This window comes from Perna viridis, chromosome 5 (assembly GCF_037379345.1).
Source record: "Perna viridis isolate PV_CMFRI_1.1 ecotype Kerala chromosome 5, ASM3737934v1, whole genome shotgun sequence".
In the NCBI taxonomy this organism is placed as follows: domain Eukaryota; kingdom Metazoa; phylum Mollusca; class Bivalvia; order Mytilida; family Mytilidae; genus Perna; species Perna viridis.
Window position 1 is genome coordinate 11,285,884 of NC_142449.1, and position 17,928 is coordinate 11,303,811.

At 33.6% G+C, this 17,928-nt stretch overlaps 1 protein-coding gene and 1 pseudogene across 3 annotated transcripts in view; one reads left to right on the forward strand and one right to left on the reverse strand.

Annotated features, from left to right (window-relative positions):
- Window positions 1–695: 695 nt before the first annotated feature.
- LOC148616017 (protein-glutamine gamma-glutamyltransferase K-like) overlaps window positions 696–17,928 on the forward strand; it is a 31,009-nt gene continuing 13,776 nt past the window's right edge. Inside the window, exons 1-4 of one of the 3 annotated variants that reach the window (XM_088582642.1) lie at window positions 696–878; window positions 13,523–13,623; window positions 16,379–16,564; window positions 17,100–17,369. In XM_088582642.1, the coding sequence (XP_088438768.1) occupies window positions 793–878; window positions 13,523–13,623; window positions 16,379–16,564; window positions 17,100–17,369 (643 nt within the window). In that variant the 5' untranslated portion in view covers window positions 696–792. Of the gene's footprint in view, window positions 879–8,262; window positions 8,352–13,522; window positions 13,624–16,378; window positions 16,565–17,099; window positions 17,370–17,928 lie in introns of those variants that run through there. The other 2 variants (XM_088582641.1, XM_088582640.1) reach the window with 2 other exon arrangements.
- Window positions 2,216–6,289, reverse strand: LOC148616018 (uncharacterized; annotated as a pseudogene).

Below are 17,928 nucleotides of genomic sequence, written 5' to 3' on the forward strand. Positions count from 1 at the left end.
CGGGGTTGGGGTGTGGGAGATACGGAAGTGCGGCCAAAAAACGGTCTATTTTAATGGTCGTGTATAAGAAGGGTAAGCATTTTAGATGTTGTACATATGATATTGTATTACTTGAAGGAGATCCACAAGAGCATGAATTCAAATTCAAACTGTTCAATTCGTCATTTTTTTTTTTATAATAATGTGTATCATCCATACAACATGAATACAAATACTGAAAAAGTTACACATACTGCATGGAAAATGTGAATGAGTGTCAGTTCTGCATGGGTTCGTAAAATCATTGTTTCCGCATATCTGTAGCTTTTTACTTGGTTAGCTAACACCCCCCCCCCCCCCCCCCCCCCCAAAAAAAAAAAAAAGAAAGAAAAAAAGAAAAAAGAAAGAAAGAAAAATACAGGAAACAAACAAACAAATAATGTCATTTTAATTGAACCGCTAAGAGGCTACGACATGGAACGAAAAGCCAGAGCATTTAAAAAAGAAAGTCCGCAATGATTAAAATTAGATATCCGCACTTGTTTCTTATATTATCAAATATTCGCGCGACAAGTAAACACTGTGTGAGGAGCAAGTAAGAAAAAAAATAGTCTTTGGTGTCTACGTCTTAACAACATGGTCGGAATACGATTGTACGATTAGATAATTGGTTGCAAAGGGTTTTTTCAGGCTTTTGAGAATTCCGGTACAGAATACAGGTGTAACCCCTCTAGAGCCTCTTGTTATGTTCTGGTTCGGTATGTTGATATTTTTATTGTACATAACCGATTACTGAATTCCCCGACCTTCAGGATGCCACGCAGACGAAGCAAGCCGGACATTTCCCCAAATTCTAGCCCTGTCCCGAAAAAGCGACGTTACAATTTGAGGGATACCCCGTAAGTATATATTTTTTTAAATGCAACTAAAATCGTAGCTAAAATTAATTAGAGCAATGTGGTCAGGTAATCTTGTGTAAACCATGCGTGACCTCGATTGGACGTCCACCACGTGTACACATTTGCTTTACACAACACACACTTAATTTTTATTGACCTTAAATGATTCAATGGATTTTAAAAAGTAAATTTCTCAAAACCTGTTGACTATTTCATTGAATTGATTCTATTTATATAAAGATCGTTAATAATTGAACATTGTTATGTTTTGAATGTTGATCAAGTCGTCTGTAACGAATACATCTCGAGAAGAAGTTTTTTTTTTTTATGTCAATAAATTTACTGATAATTGTGCTATACATGTTCTACACTTTTAACCAAACATATTTTAAATAAATATATCTAAATTTGTGTTTATCTTTCTGAATAAAACATTGGAATAAATTAAAACCATTACAGTCGTATTGTAATAAAAAAGACTATCCGATCCTGTGTATCCTCATAATCTGGACAAATTGGTTATGTACATCTATATGATGTGTAGACAAGAGTTATACATACTGTCTCTTTAAAATCAGCTTCAGAAACAAATGGGTAAACAGCAATAATAATAAGAAGGCAAACATCTACTATCAATCGTCGACGTTTAAACCTAGTAAAAAAATGACCAATTTTCTAATTTTGACTATATTTTATTTTATGTATGGTAAATTACCGTGCAATCAAATTTATATCACAACTCTTGGTCTTGTTTATATGATTTGATAATTTGTCCGTCCACAACTGGATATAAAAACCCAGCGTTATTTACTTAAGATACAAAAATATGATGCATGTCTGTCTTACTTATTTAAAAAATGCAAATGTTAACAAGAGCACATTAATTGGAGATATTAAAATATCTGTTGGGTTTGATAATTTTTCGGAAATATAAAATCTAAGATACCTACTCGTTGTAATTAATATAACGTTTTTTACGCATTGGGGGTATTTGAATGTAACCTACATCTGTATATGCCTTATATGCGTTTTATTATTCTCGGAATGTACAGCCTGCCCTGTGGTGTGAGGGTTTTCAGGTCATTCATTGAAAACCTTCGGGTGACCTTGAGCTTACATTTTCATTTCGGTGGGATTGGTGGCTCTTTGACATATTCAGTATTTCCATTCTGGTGTATTTTTTTTAAATTTCATGTGTATATGATAAAGATAGGTATAGATAGATATCTTTATTCTCATAAACTGAACATAGTTATAGAGAAGATAATAAAATAATATAATATATGCAGTAACTGCTGCATGTGTGGAAATACATACAATACATACAATATGATATGTTAACCAGGAGGTGCTAGTTTCGAAGAAATACATTTGATTAATTTACATAATTTTTCAAGCTCAACAATGTTTTCTGATGACATGGTACGACAAAAATTTAAAATATTAATACGAGTAAGATAATCTGTAGACAAATATTTACGACGCTCATTTTTAAAAGCATCGCATGACATAATGAAATGGAACTCATCGCCTATATCAGTGGAGCCACACGGGTGACAGGATCTCTCTTCACGTGGAATATTCTGCCATCTGCCCACCTCCACAGGTAGTCGATGATTTCCACATCGAAATTTACTTAATATGAATAGGAAATTAAATGGTAATATTTTAAGATAATTTTCAAACTTAAATTCAGTCTTGTAAATTCTGTAACATAATGACTTAGATGAGTTATTAATATCTGATAACCACTCTTGTAAAAATTGATCCTTTAATTTTTGCTTAAGTGACTCAATTATCCATTCTCTTGCATACAGTTGTGTATTTTGCCAGATATTGCTCATTCCGCAATTATCAAAAATAGTTTTGATATAACAAACCCAATTGTTTTCATACCCGGTAATTCATATAATATATGAAGAGTAATCTACAAAAAATAGACGATATCTTATTCTCACTGTTATTTAACCGAATCCAAAAATCTACCATTCTCAACTTGATCTTAATAGAACGTGGATATTGACCAAGCTCTCCGTATACCATATAATTAGGAGTTGACTGTTTTAGTCTTAAAATGTGTTTGCATAAGTACAACTGTATTTTTTCAATTATATTTATATTTTCAAAGCCCCATATTTCACTTCCATACAATAATATAGGAGAAATTGCCTTGTCAAACATATCAAGTTGACATCTTATTGATAAATTATTAAATCTGCATTTTCTAATCACGGAGTACAACTCTTTCATAGCTTGTTCTCTGAGGTATATTTTTGTTGCAAGAAATGAACCATTACTAGAAAAAATGATACCAAGATATTTATATTGTTTAACTATTTCCAATTCTCTTCCATTTGTATAAAACTTTAATTTTTATGAAACTTTACCTTTGGAAAATACCATTACTTTAGTTTTATCAACGTTAATTTTCAGCTGCCACTGATTACAATATTCTGAAAAAGTGTCCAAAAGTAGCTGCAGATCAGTGCTTGACTCTGCAAGCAATACAGTGTCATCTGCATATAAAAGTAGAAATAATTTAAAATATAAATTCAACTCTATATCAACATCTGTGCTAATGGACATTAGACCATCCATATTCGAGTTTTCCAAATACTGTTCTAAATCATTAAGGTATAGTGAAAAAAGGAGAGGAGATCGGTTTTCTCCTTGTCGTACGCCAATTTCACTAGAAAAAATATCTGAGGTCTGGTTATTATATCTTACACGGGATTTTATGTTTTTTATAACCCTCAAAAATTTACCATCAATATTATTTAAAATAAGTTTATGTAGTAAAGAATTTCTATGCACGAAATCGAAAGCTTTTTCGGAATCTACAAAAGTAACAAACAATCTCTTTCCTCTAAGACGAAGTAGATCAAACAATGCATATAATGAGAAAATATGGTCAGTAGTTGAATATCCTTGCCGGAAGCCTGCCTGATTTTCATTTAAAATACTTAATTCTTCTGTAAAATTACTCAATGTTTGATTAAGAATCGACGTAAAAATCTTACCTAGACAAGACAATAAAGTAATAGGCCTATAATTTTTAGCCTCTAAAGTACTTCCTTTGTTCTTGTAAATAGGTATTATATTCCCTATCAACCAGGCCTCCGGCAGAATACCTGTGTCGAAAATTATATTGAAGAATTTTTCATCAACTTCTATCATAATGTCCAAAGACGAAGCTATATATGCATTAATAATTTTGTCTTCTCCAGGTGATTTGTTATTCTTCGCCTTTTTTACTGCAGATAAAATCTCATCTCTAGTAATGATGCTATTAAGAGTCTCATTAATGGACTCTAAATTTAATCTACTATCAATGCCATAATCATCGGTGTGATTATTCTTATTCAAATCTTTGAAAAAGTCAAACAAAACTTCAATACTTATATCGCCTTTTCCTGCATATTCCCTTTTATTAAAAATTTTCCAAAACTCTTTTGGATTTTTACTTTTCATACATTTCATTTTCTGTCTTAGTTCTTCATTCTTTTTATTTATACTCTTATTCATGATATCTTTATAAAATTTCTCACTTTGTCTTAATCTTTCTTTAAATGAGTTTGATCCACAATGTTTAAAAAGTCGATTAGCTTTTCTGAATTCTTTTCTAGACAATCTGAATTAAACCATAATTTGTCATGTTTAATTTTTTTCTTTGAGTTATGTTCAAAATTACTCACCACACACGTATTTCTTGTACAATCTAGTAAAATATTCGTAATTTCATTTGAGAAACGTTCTACTTCATGCTTTGGTACATCATCTAAATTACCACTTGGTAACAATGTAAGAAGAGAATTTTTTGCTGATTTAAATTACTCTTAAAACTATTAACATTTTCAGTATTTCATTTCTTAATTCTCACTCCGGAACCTTGATTGTCCTGTATAGTATGATTAAACTTTGACTGAGCAATATTTATTTCTAAACATAAAGGAGAATGAACATTTGAAAATAAACTTGAAAAATCTAAAATTTCGAAATCATTGATACATTCTAACACACTTGATGTACACACAATATAATCTATTACGCTGTCATGTTTTGTTGTGACTCGACCGACGATGTCCTGACCTATTCTACCATTCAATATAAAAATCTTACTGTTTTTACAAAAATCAGTAAATTTTCTACCGTATGTATTTATAACTAAATCGGGATTATTTCTAATCCTTGATAAATTTAGCAAATCTAATTTTGAAACATCAGTATAATCAATATCTATTTCCGTATTGTTATCAATATAAAAATTTCCAATATCATCATAAAAATCTTTTAAACTTGCCGTTCTACTATTAAAATCTCCAAGAAGGAAAATATTATCTGTTTTTTTGGCGAAAACGTTGAAATTCAACCTCCATTTCATCAAACGCATCATCCGATGCATATTTCGTATTAATGGGTGTTATATATACAATACCAAAAATTATATTTTCTTCTAAACCATAAACAGTTTTATCTACTTGAAAGAGTAATCAAGGGAACGCGGTAATCAAAAGAATGTAATCCAGGGACAAAGACCAGACATGGAAAACAGACATACACAACAAAGAACATAAAGTAACTAAAATCATACATACAAAGTGACAAAAGTAAATGAGCAACTCGGACTCCACTAAAAAATGGGAGCATGGACCAGGTGCACCGGTAGGGTAAGCGTCCTCTGCTTTTCTAGAAACACCCGCCGAGTTGCTCATAAAAAGTCAAGTCCGGGGTAGACAAACGAGTGAAGGAAAACTATGACCCGTTGAATAAATCAGTTTTCATTGTGCTGATGGATACACCATAACGATCCACAAGTTCATGATAACGGCCATAACACTTCTGTAGTGATGACTTCAATCTTGTAGCAACATAACTCTGTTCCAGAAGCCTATTTGTTAGAGTTCTAGACAAAATCTGATTCAGATTCTAAAACTTTAATATATTTTTCAAAGTATTTTTATAACCCAAGGCTAAACCGCCTGATCTATGTAGTGAAATTTTATGCCTATTTTTAAATTTAAATATAGTCATCGCATTCGATCAAGTCACAAACATCAAGTCGTGTTTCGGTAAAACACAATATATCAAATTCTTTTAACAATGACCTAAATTCAGGATATTTCAATCTACTTTTAAGTCCACATACATTCAATGACAAAATGTTAACACTGTTATGACTGTTTTTATTTACAAAATAAGAAATTAGGGTCTATTGTTGAGGTACTAGACTGTTCAATATTGATCGTCTGATCTTCGGTTAAGGTTGACCGCTCTCCATGGTTGTCCTTATATGACTGGTGAAGGGGGTCTCGACGGGGTCGTCCAGAGTCTCTAGTTTTCGGTCGTGCTCCTTGGCCTTCATGTCGTTGTCGCAGGTTGTCACCATTAATGTCATTTGTTTCCATTCGCATTCTATTGTGTTTAACAGAGGGGAAAACTTCCGTGCCATCAACTTATAATCGATCTCGTTTAAAATGAGCGTCTAGCTTCTTGAAATTGTGGCCATAATTCTTTCCGTTTATCGTTTACTTCTTTCGGAAATTGTTCACTTATTCCGTAGACTGTTCCCTTAAGCTCTTTTGCGGATTTTCGGACACGCTCTCGCTCCTTAAAGTTTTGAAATCGGCAAACAATTGATTTTGTCGTATACTTAACATTTCCGCTTCGATCTTTAACCTCGTATTCTTTTCCGAATCTGTGCGCTCTATGATAAGCCCCTATTTCATCCATTTTCAATTGTCTAAACATGAAATCGTCAAGTACTTTTTCGGTGTCATCAGAAGATTCATATTTGTTCGGCATGGGAATTCCGGTAAAAATGAGATTTTTCCGCATTGATCGTGTTTGAAGGTCAATGTGTCTATTGTGAAGTTCTTGTAAATCAGTTTTCAATTGACCCATGTTTTTGCACATTTCAAAATTATCTGCTTTAATTTCTGTTAGTAAAGATTTTACTTCTCGGACTTCGGATTTACTATATTCAAAAGTTTCGTTGATGAAATTCATACCCTTCTCTATATCGTCTACTCTTTTGGTAACATTTTCAACAGTTGTCGTCAGATTTTTAACGGTCTATAAAGAATATAACATAATACAATAAAATGTGTATTTACGGTATATCAATAAAGTACAAAAAAGGAAATGTCACGAGGTTATCAGAATAAACATAAATTTATGAGAGTACTAATAAGAAGTAAATAGACTTATCAGAATTTTTTTTAATATTAAGGGTCCCTAGTGGGGTACTAAGGTAAAGTTGAATGGCATGTGCTACAAATTTCTTGATAGGGTCCAAGTTGAATGGTGGCATCTTTAGTAGAGTTATTGCCCTTGAAAGGCCAATATATTGACTATAAGGTTATAGCATAAAACCACAGGCCCAATTGATGAATCTAACTCGCGACCTCAAGTCCCTTAGCATAAAACTTGAAAACTAGGAAACTATCAATGTATTTAATGATTCTTATGGTAACATGACAATAGGGTTTAAGAGTCCTTTTTTTAATTGTGTCCTTTAGATTGCTGAAAAGACTTTTTTGCCCAGATGAGCGATACAGGCTCCAAAGTTGGAAAATTTTTCAAAGATTCTGAGGTCGAATAGCTTATTTTAAGCACATTGTAGTCAACAGTAGAGAGCCTCTAGTTTCATGATCACATCGATCAAGTCTTGTTGATTGATTGTTATCCCTATATTGCCTTTATAAATACATGAAGTTTCCCTATAAATACCCTATTTTTCAGTAAATGGCATATATTTAGCCAAAACAAAACTTGAAGGTCTGTGAATACGACCATACATGACATACTAGCATTGATTTTTCCCTACTGGGGTTTCAACGAATATAAGATCGTCGAGAGCCTTAAAATAGCGTTCTGACGTCACACAATTGTTCAGAGACAATAATAGTATGGTAAGAAAAACTTGCTTCGTTAAGGTTACTTAATTTCCTAAGGAACATAGCTTTTTCCGGTCTAAGACTCATTACATGCATCAGTATTTTTGGCAGACCTTGTATGTGTTTGCAAAAATATAACGATGAGCACGTTCTAGTATTGACAATTCATTATTGAATGATTCCATGCATAGTTTTTGTGTAATTGAGCTACATGGTAATTATCTTGTTATTCAGGATACATGAATGAACACCTTGCTTCATGATTTTTTCCATTGAACTAAAGTTGTTGTCGAGGTTTATGCCAACGTGTTTAACATATATACCTATTGGAATCGGTCCACAATGTAGCAAAAGGTTTACATCAGTTGGTTGCTTCAAATGCGGAATACCATTATCTAGCTTTAAGGTTGCGGAATTTCAAATTTCCTACTGATACTTTAGTCTGCAAAGTTCATGTTTTGCTTTGCGCTTTCACTACAGGACACCAGAGCGATGCAATTTGCCTGAACTGGGGATCCAGTCTGTATGTCAAGTTTATGGTACCATGACCAGAAGATGTTAAAAAGTGTATCGATGGGTTTGTTTATATTTAGCTGAGAGTAAATTTCCTTGATGAATGCTTCTGTGCATTTTGCAGTAACTTAAACGTTAAAGATAGCATTTTTTTGCATTTACATTGATTCGCTCATATGGTCTTTCGGCATGACATGGGTTGTGTCCTTATGAGAACTGGCATGTCAGTTAATTGCTAGTAGTTTTTTGTTTGTGCTTTTGTGTAACTTATCATCAGTTTCTTTATTTCTGTTTTAAAAGGGACTCGGACCATTTTAAGTGATTTTTGTGTGTTTATTTTTTTTCACAGTGGCCAGATTTTAATAGGGGAAAGGGTTGTGATCACGCCAAAGTACTTGAACCGCGCCTGTCTTAATTCAGGAATTCCTGGCATCTTGTCCCAATTCAGGAATTCCTGGCATTTGTATGTCTTGTTTTTGTTTTCACTAGTGTTCGGTAACTTTGTTCTTACAACTATTTTTCACTTTCAATTTTCTTTCATGTTACTGAATTCTATAAAAACAACTTTTTCGCTGTATCGGTGTGTAATGTTGTTTTTGGACCAACTGCAATCTTTACTGTGGTATGAGGGTTTCCTCGTCGTTCACCGTTCAGACATATGGATAGCCTTGAGGTGACATTTTTCATCCCGTTGGGGTTGTTGTCTCTTCGATCCATTATCGTTAGTGTTACTTTTGTTACGACTTAAGTCCTAATATATTTAATCGATTTACGTTCGAAAAATGTAATAATATTCTGAGTTCGAATAGCTTATTTTAAGCACATTGTGATATCAAAAGCACATTTACTGTCAATAAATGTCATGATAACACTGGAATTTCTTTCATGACAGTAATGAATGGTTTCTTGAATGTTAAAATAGACGAACATACTGCACGTTTTTTCTTAGTAAAGCATTTGCAGTTACATCGGTAGTAGAGAGAGTAATCAAGGGAAGCAAGGATATAGCGGTAATCAAAAGTTCATTTAATGGACAATCGAACAGCTTTTCGAACACTTTACATATGCAAGGTATTTCTGAGATAGCTCCTTACGAGTTTATGTCAGTGTTAGATGTATTCTTCCTTTATATAACTTAAGGGCATAACGGCGCTTATTCAAGGCCTTGAGTGTTGTGCTTTGGTGAAAATCACACAAATAATTTGCTAGCGTATGTTATGCTTTCTTGATCGGTAATCTCGATTAAATCTTGGTCAGCTCATGTATTTCACATTTACGAATGTGATCCATACTTTCGATCTGGAGAAAAGACTTCCGTATAACATTTTAAGAATCGATTGAGTTTTCTGAAACCGATGAATTGTTGTCGAACTGTTCTGCAAATTCATCGCACATATCGCTTGCTCCATTCAGTGTTTTATCGCACATATCGCTTGTTCCATTCAGTATTTTGTCGTCTGATTTATTTGAATTACTTTATGTTCCTTGTTGTCTGTTTTCCAAGTCTGGTCTTAGTCCCAGGATTACATTCTTTGATTTCCGCTAGAATCCTGGTTCCCCAGCCCCCTAAATGAAAGTAACTAGACGTTATTTACTCTCACACTGTAATGTTTAATGTACAAGATTGAATCAACACTTGGTCATACAGGAGAATAAGGTCAGATATCACTTTGAGATGATCGTTATACATTATAGAAAGTGATTAGAGAGAACCAGAAGAGATCATTGTGCTTTAATTGATTCCGAAACAGTTGGTTGCGATCGTATCTTCGGAGAAACGTATAAGTGCCACCTTAACATTATAATTTGATTTCATAGGTAACACCTACTATGCATAGCAGGTTGTTTTCAACTGTGCACCACGGGCATTGGGGTTCTTTCCCCTATAGAACGAAAAAATATGTCATTGCTTGTAATTTGATTTTAGTATCAAAATTCAGCGAGTAAATCAGCAAAAAAGGTTGATGACGTCACAGTCACATAACAAAACTTAGTCTTTGAGATAATGGAACCGTTTTTTTTACCCTATCAGAAAGCGTGTTACATCTATGATTAGATGATTTTCATACGGACTGAAAAATATACAACAGTCATCCCTTAAATAAACGCAAACTATTTAGCAATGATGCTAAGGGTCATATGGGAATATATGGACCGATTGGTCGCCCCAAAAAATTATGACTGAAGCGTAGCTGAGGTCTATTGAATTTGTGGGGGCGACCAACCGGTCCATATATTGCCATTTAGTCCGAAGTAGCATGAACTATTTGCTACATTATACTTTTTATATATAGTTTACTCTAGATCGCCGTGTGAAGAAAAGAGAAACATACACAACTTCTTAAATTATGACGTCATGGTCTTAATTTGAAAGCGAGGCGGTCCATATAATCTTACCGGTCCATATGGCATTATATGGACCGGAAGTTTTATCTAAGAAAGTAAATAAATGAAAATCGTAACAGCATAATATTTAAATATATACTGTCGACAAAGTATCCGCTTATTTCCTTTGAAGTCATCGTTCTTGTTGGTCGCCATAGTTACTGTTACAGACAACATTGATACTTTGACTTTGTTTCATATTTATATATTTACACCTAGATACAAATATATAGTTCTTGGTAGAGATTCCTCATACTTTGTAAGAAATAATTCCAAATCATCTTCCAAATATACAGAGGAAGATGTTTACAAAATGCTGGAATTTTTAATCGACAACATATTTGTCCAGTGTGGTGAACGTGTTTTTCAACAAACGGTCGGCATTCCTATGGGAACAAATTGTGCTCCTTTACTTGCTGACCTATTCCTTCACTCTTATGAGGCTGACTTTACAGCTTATATGATCAGAAAGAAAGAATATCGTTTCGCTAGATTCTGTAATCTCAGTTTCCGCTATTTAGATGACGTATTATCTTTAAACAATCCTAATTTCGGGGATTTGATACATCGCATCTACCCAAAAGAACTTGAGATGATAAGGGATACTACAGACACTGTGAAGTCAGCCTCATATCTTGACGTACACTTAGAAATCGACGGTAAAGGAAAACTATTGACAAAACTTTACGACAAACGTGATGAATTTTCATTCAGAATTGTCTACTTTCCTTTCATTTGTGGCAACATCCTTTCGGCTCCTGCGTATGGAGTGTTCATATCACAACTTATACGTTATGTCAGAGCTTGCCGAAACTACGCAGACTTTTTGTATCGCACTAGTACTCTAACAACTAGGCTTCTGGAACAGGGTTATGTTGCTACAAGATTTAAGTCATCACTGCAGAAGTTTTATGGTCGTCATCATCGTTATGGTGTATCCATCAACACCATGAAAACTGATTTATTCAATGGGTCATGGTTTTCCTTTCCTCGTTTGTCTACCCCGGACTTGACTTTTTATGAGCAACTCTGTGGGTGTTTCTAGATAAGCAGAGGACGCTTACCCTACCGGTGCATCTGGTCCATGCTCCTAGTTTTTAGTGGAGTCAGAGTTGATCATTTACTTTTGTTACTTTGTATGTATAATTTTAGTTACTTTATGTTCTTTGTTGTGTATGTCTGTTTTCCATGTCTGGTTTTGTCCCTGGAATACATGCTTTTGATTACCGCTATAACCTTGGTTCCCTTGGAAACTGAGATTAAAGGATCTAGACAAACGATATTCTTTTTTCGGGTCAAATCAGCTATAAAATCAGCCTCATAAGAGTGAATGAATATGTCAGCAAGTAAAGGAGCACAATTTGTTCCCATTGGAATGCCGACCGTTTGTTGAAAAACATGTCCACCACACTGGAAAAATATGTTGTCGATTAAAAATTCTAGCATTTTGTAAACATCTTCCTCTGTATATTTGGAAGATGATTTGGAATTATTTCTTACAAGGTATGAGGAATCTCTACCCAGAACTATATATTTGTATCTAGGTGTACCATCTTTTTTGGTAAAACAACCACGTTTAATGTTTTTAAGTCGGGATTTTAACTGAGTATGGGGAACATAAGTATACAGTGTTGAAAAATCATAGGTTTTAATGTTATTATATTCAGATAATAGTCTTGAACTGATTGTCTCCAAAAGATCTTTCGAATTTTTCAGGATCCACATTGAATTAATACCACTACGGAAGTAACAAGTGTTATGGTAGGACTGCAGACCCTCTTTGACAGTTGTGAGTATAGAAATTAAAAGTTTTGAAAGAGGTTTGGTGGTACATTTTGCAGAATGTACTTCAAATAACACCCAAGGTATGAGAAAGGATAAATATGAAACAGTTAATAAGAAAAAGCAATTCTCATTAGTGACAGCATATTATTTTTTCGATCTACCACTCATGAAAGTTCAGTAGAACTCTTGAGGTAGTGCTAACCAATATTTCATTTAAAAAATGAAAGTACTTTTTTAAAAGCCGGGATCATATTTTCCCAAGATTCTGAGCGCAAATAGAGCCTTTAAAGTTTGTTCATATGTCCGAAATGTTTTTTAGAATAATATTATGTAAAATAACATATTTTTCATAAAAATGAAAATTTGTGAATAAAGAGATAGAGAAAAATCTATGAAGATGCATATTTTAGTATAATTTTCGACATTTTTGCTCTAAATTGAACACTTTGAGTCAGAAATCTACAAAGAAGGACCGTTGCAACCATTACCATATATTGTTCTCGTTTTATTTTTTGTTTAATGTTTGAATTACGAACTTTAAAGTCTTGAAGCACTAAATAGCTTGTAAGGTGCTTTTTTTTTGTGATAAAATAACACAGAAACAGTAAAGATTTTGTAGCTTATTACGACAGTTATATTATGTGGTGTTAGTAGCCCATTTGATTTGACTGTCGTATTCTACACTCCTTGTTAAAAAAGGGGTTATAGTTCAAGCTTGACCGTGGTATATGTTTGTGTTTTTCTTCATCTTTTTTTTTTGTTTTTTTAAATGTTACTATAACAGTGTTATTTCTTTTTTTTACAATAATCGATTACTCTTACTCTTTCAAAGAACAATTCGTATTTTTTTTTAAATTATTCCCGGTGTTACCTAATTAGTCCAATATAATGATAGCATTAACTTGTGAGTACTATGCGATGAACAAAATTCCGGAAAATTTGGCTCATGTCCATTGTCTGGTTGCAATTAAATGTATCCAATAATAAAAAGAAGGCAGACGTATTTGGACATAAACTTGGGAATCTGTTGATAACGAATATATTCAACCTTAATTCACTCTGCAGAGCACGCAGACGATTGGCAGATAACCCAGAAGGTCGATCCAACTTGCTGACAGATGAAGAATACATGGGCAAAATTCCGACTCTAAAGGAGAAGAAAAAACGTGCGTATCTAACATAAGAATGGTAGTTAAGGTCTTTTATGGCGTATTAAGTACCATTCTGTGTAAGAATTAGGCAATGTGTGACATCATTTTTCTCAATTTGGTCTTTTATGCCTCAAATATTTCAATACATGAAGAAAACAATCAAAAAGCTATTTAAATTTATCCTGAAGCATCTGTGATGTAGATATTTTTTGAGTGCTTGTATAGGGAAAGAATGCAGGAAAATTTCCCCGCCATTTTTTCCATAGTGCATTTTAACTAAATTTCACCTATCAATATCCCAAAAAGGCAAAGTTTACAAGCACTTTGATGGATATTTCTGAAGGTTGTAAGGTATAAGTATTTGGATAATGCAATAAAATCTCTGTGTTTTATTTCTTTCATTTGCCTCACCGTTACTCCAGCAATGCTAGAGGTTGTCTGGCAAGCTATTTTCTGACTTGGTGCCACCCTACCTCTAGCATCTGACACGTTGAAAGCCACCGCAAAAGTGAGTTAGCTTAACGTATTTTAAAACATTTTAGGTCTTTTATTTATATAAAAGAAGTTTAACATACCGGAAATCGAACGATAAAAATCCTAAATATTTGTTAAGTACCTAGAAAGCAATTGTAATGAAGACAGTTGTCAAAATGACCAGCAGTTTTGAATTAGGTCACTAATTCTACGGAATACAATGTATTTTTGACAAAACGAACTTAAAATTGGTAAAGGCAATTCGTTGGTTAATTTGATATGTTCAGTTCGCAAATTTTAAATTCGTAATTTTATCAACCGGAATTGCGCATTCAAAAAGCTAAACACCAAAGTTCATTTTAACTGCATTTACAAAGGATTTCCAGGAATGCTGGATTTTCTCATCAGGTAGGTCAATTGTTTTTCTACAGTTTAGCCACCTTCTACCGTATTATCGTAAAGAAACTGTATAAAACGTTTTAAATGGTAAATAGTTTACTTTAATTCTGCCGATTCAAAAAACGGCGGAACGAGCAATATGGCGCTCGGAAGTAATAGGTTGGGGTATGGAGGAACGGAATTCCAACTTCTTATGTTGTAGGAGTACCTCACCGTGTACACATTTTGTCTGATTCTTAGAGAAGTACTTAAATTTGTAAATATATTTAATTTAACTACACCCCCGTTCCAAAGGATAGATATACTGTTTTACTCTTGTCCCTGTTTCCCTGTGTCCGTTTTTTTTCATAGTTTTCTCAGCAACTGCTCATCACAGCAGCTTGAATTTTTAACACATTTTTCCTATAGGTATGCCAAATGGTGGGATATAGTTAAGGAAAAAATCGACAACATCCTGGTTACCGAGGACGTTGCTTTTATTTTCTGACTTTATGTTTTTGCCAGTTGAATTCTTGTCACATACTTCTAAGTAGTTACTCATAACAGCGGCTTGAAATTTTGACATTTTTTCCTGTAGTAAGGGCATATGATGGGATTTTTTTCCGAATAATTTTGAATTTGACAACAACTTTCTGTTTACCGAGGACTTTGCGTATGTTCCTGATATCGCGATCGAAAGCGGGGGTATCACTCACAGATTTTTGTTCTTATTAAAATCATCATTTAATACTGGTATGTATACATTGTTCACAGTGTCCCTCCGTCGGTTCGTCCGATAAAAATGTTTTCCCTGCAAGTACTTGAAGTAGCCACTTGATATTTTGAAGGCACATGTAGCTTTATATGAATATGCCACACCATTGGATTAGCGACATCAACTTGCAACTGCTGTTTGACGTTTTTGTCAATATTTCGAGATCACGAGTTAACTTTTCCTGCGAAAATGCATGGACTGAAAGTAATGATTTTGGGGAATTTTATTGTAAATCGGACATCTTCTACCATATGGGATACAATATGGGACAACACGAAAGTGTAATAATTTAGGCTTGTATATTTAATCCCAAATTATTTTCTATGGTATATTGAAATATTTCTTTAGTATTGTAAAAAAATGTATTCAATAGTCTGTATAATTGTGTATAACAATTTGTAAACCTTCAGAACACCTCAATAAACCTTGGTAGGGTATTAATAAAAACCTGACTATGAAAAACATACAAGATATTAAAAAATAATCCCAAATTTCTGCATACATTCAGAAGTTAAAGATGAATTGTTATTTATAATACTGTGTTAGTGACTCTCCATATACAAAAGTTCACATGCCATGTCAGCCTTGTAGCAATCTATTATAGGAGTTATATGTATTTATGTATTTAATAGTTAAAATGCTTCTTTTTCTCGAGAATCTACAATGTATATATCCTTCCGTTTCGTTAATTTGATTAAAAATTCATATTTTTGTCAGTTTCTAAGACCATTGATTGAAAATATTACAAAAGAATGCCTAATACCACTATCTTATAAAAAAATCGAATCAGGTAGTAGTGAAGGGAATTACTAAAAAAAGGGGGGTCGAAACCATCTGTGCCCCAAGTGCCTGTGGTTGAACTGGTATTTACTTGTCAGATTGCATTTTAGATAGTGGAAGCAAGTCCCTCTAATCCAAGCGCTACTAGACTAAACGTTAATCTCTTCAAACTTCACATGTTGCTTTTGACATTCAAACATTTCCGCTTAAAACAACATCTGACTTTAGTAAACAAAACTACTGTGGTGCCTTGATAGACAGTCTGAAATTCACCATGGTATCCATGGAAACTGATGATGATCGCCCCCGACTCCGTAACAAAATGTTTTAAATTATTAGTTTCTCTCTATTTATTAAAATCAGCTGAGAAGGCCATTGGGATCGAGAGAGTGGACACCTTAACTTACCCTAATAGGAAACAGCATAACACATATGATTACGACCAGGAGGATCTCATACTACGACGTGGCCAACAGTTCAAGATAGATTTGATATGTGATCGGGACATTGACGCCGAAAATGACGCCATCACTATTCAGTACGCCTATGGTATATTTCATCTACTCTTCAATGATTTCAATTTCAAATTTCTATACAAATTTCTTGGTATAAGTTTGTAAACGGTTTCCATGGCGCAGAGTGATGTTCACATTGGTGATATTAACTGAAGGTTGTTGCAAGTCAAAGACCTTATTGTCTTTAATGAAATCCTCTTTTAAATTATTTATTTTATGCCTAGTAAGTCCAATATAACATTATCAAAGCCGATTTCTCAATAAGTCTTTTGTGCAAACTGAAAAATATGAGTTTTCTGTATATGTGTTGCATGCCGAACTTTATCAATTGATAACAGCCCGTCAGGCGGAAAGATTTCCATATTAACACATTCGTAATATGCAAAACATCACTCCATTGGCATTGAAATATCGAAATGTTGAACTTTATTTTTTTTTTCGAATCACATGCAAAAATATCCCTCAACCTATACAGTCGCTTTAGTATACGAGCTCTCGGGTAAATATGAGTGCATTGGGCTGTTATGGCATGTAATGTGAAAAAACATGATATTCAATAAATGTTTTAGGATCACGCCCGAAGGAAAGTAAGGGGACAGTAATCCGTATACCTTTAGACATCCTTAATGGTACAACGACCAGTGACATAGGTGGTTGCTGGACAGCTTTGGTCGAGAAAAACGATACTAAAACACTCCGTGTTACTCTTACGTCACCATCTGACGCTTCCATCGGCAAATATACATTCTACATTGAAACCAAGCTTAAAGATGACAAAGAATTCTCCAGAACTAAATCTGATGCTCAACTTATACTCATTTTTAATCCATGGTGCAAGGGTAATAATAGACAAAATATAGACTTTATGCCATTAAACATACAGTTTACTGAACAATTATTTCGGATTGAAAACAATAGAGAAACATAAGAACCATAGCTCTTACATCTTAAACTATGGAAGAACGTTCTCAGTAATATGCTTGCACAGAGTGTCTCATACCACACATAGTTTTTTTTCGTTTTTTCACATGACCTCCGTTGTCTTTTATATAGAACAAAGAAGTCAGGCCACTTATTTCAAGGTATATCTAAAAAAACTTCGACGGATAAATAAAAAAATAATAGTGATTTTTTTTCTTCGACTTGATATGCTCTACAACAGGCTTTATTGGGTCAGAGATGTTGGAGGACTCATTGATAGAGTTATTGCCCTTGAAAGGCGAAAAATTACATTTTTAGCAGTTTTTAGCTTATAACTTGAAAACCATAGTGGATAAAAAAAATTAATTAATGAAATGATCCTTATGCTAAAGCCTTCAAAAGTATGTAATATGTTTAAGTTGTTGGACTACTCCATGTTAGAGTTATTGTCCTTGAAAGGTAAACAATTAACTAGGT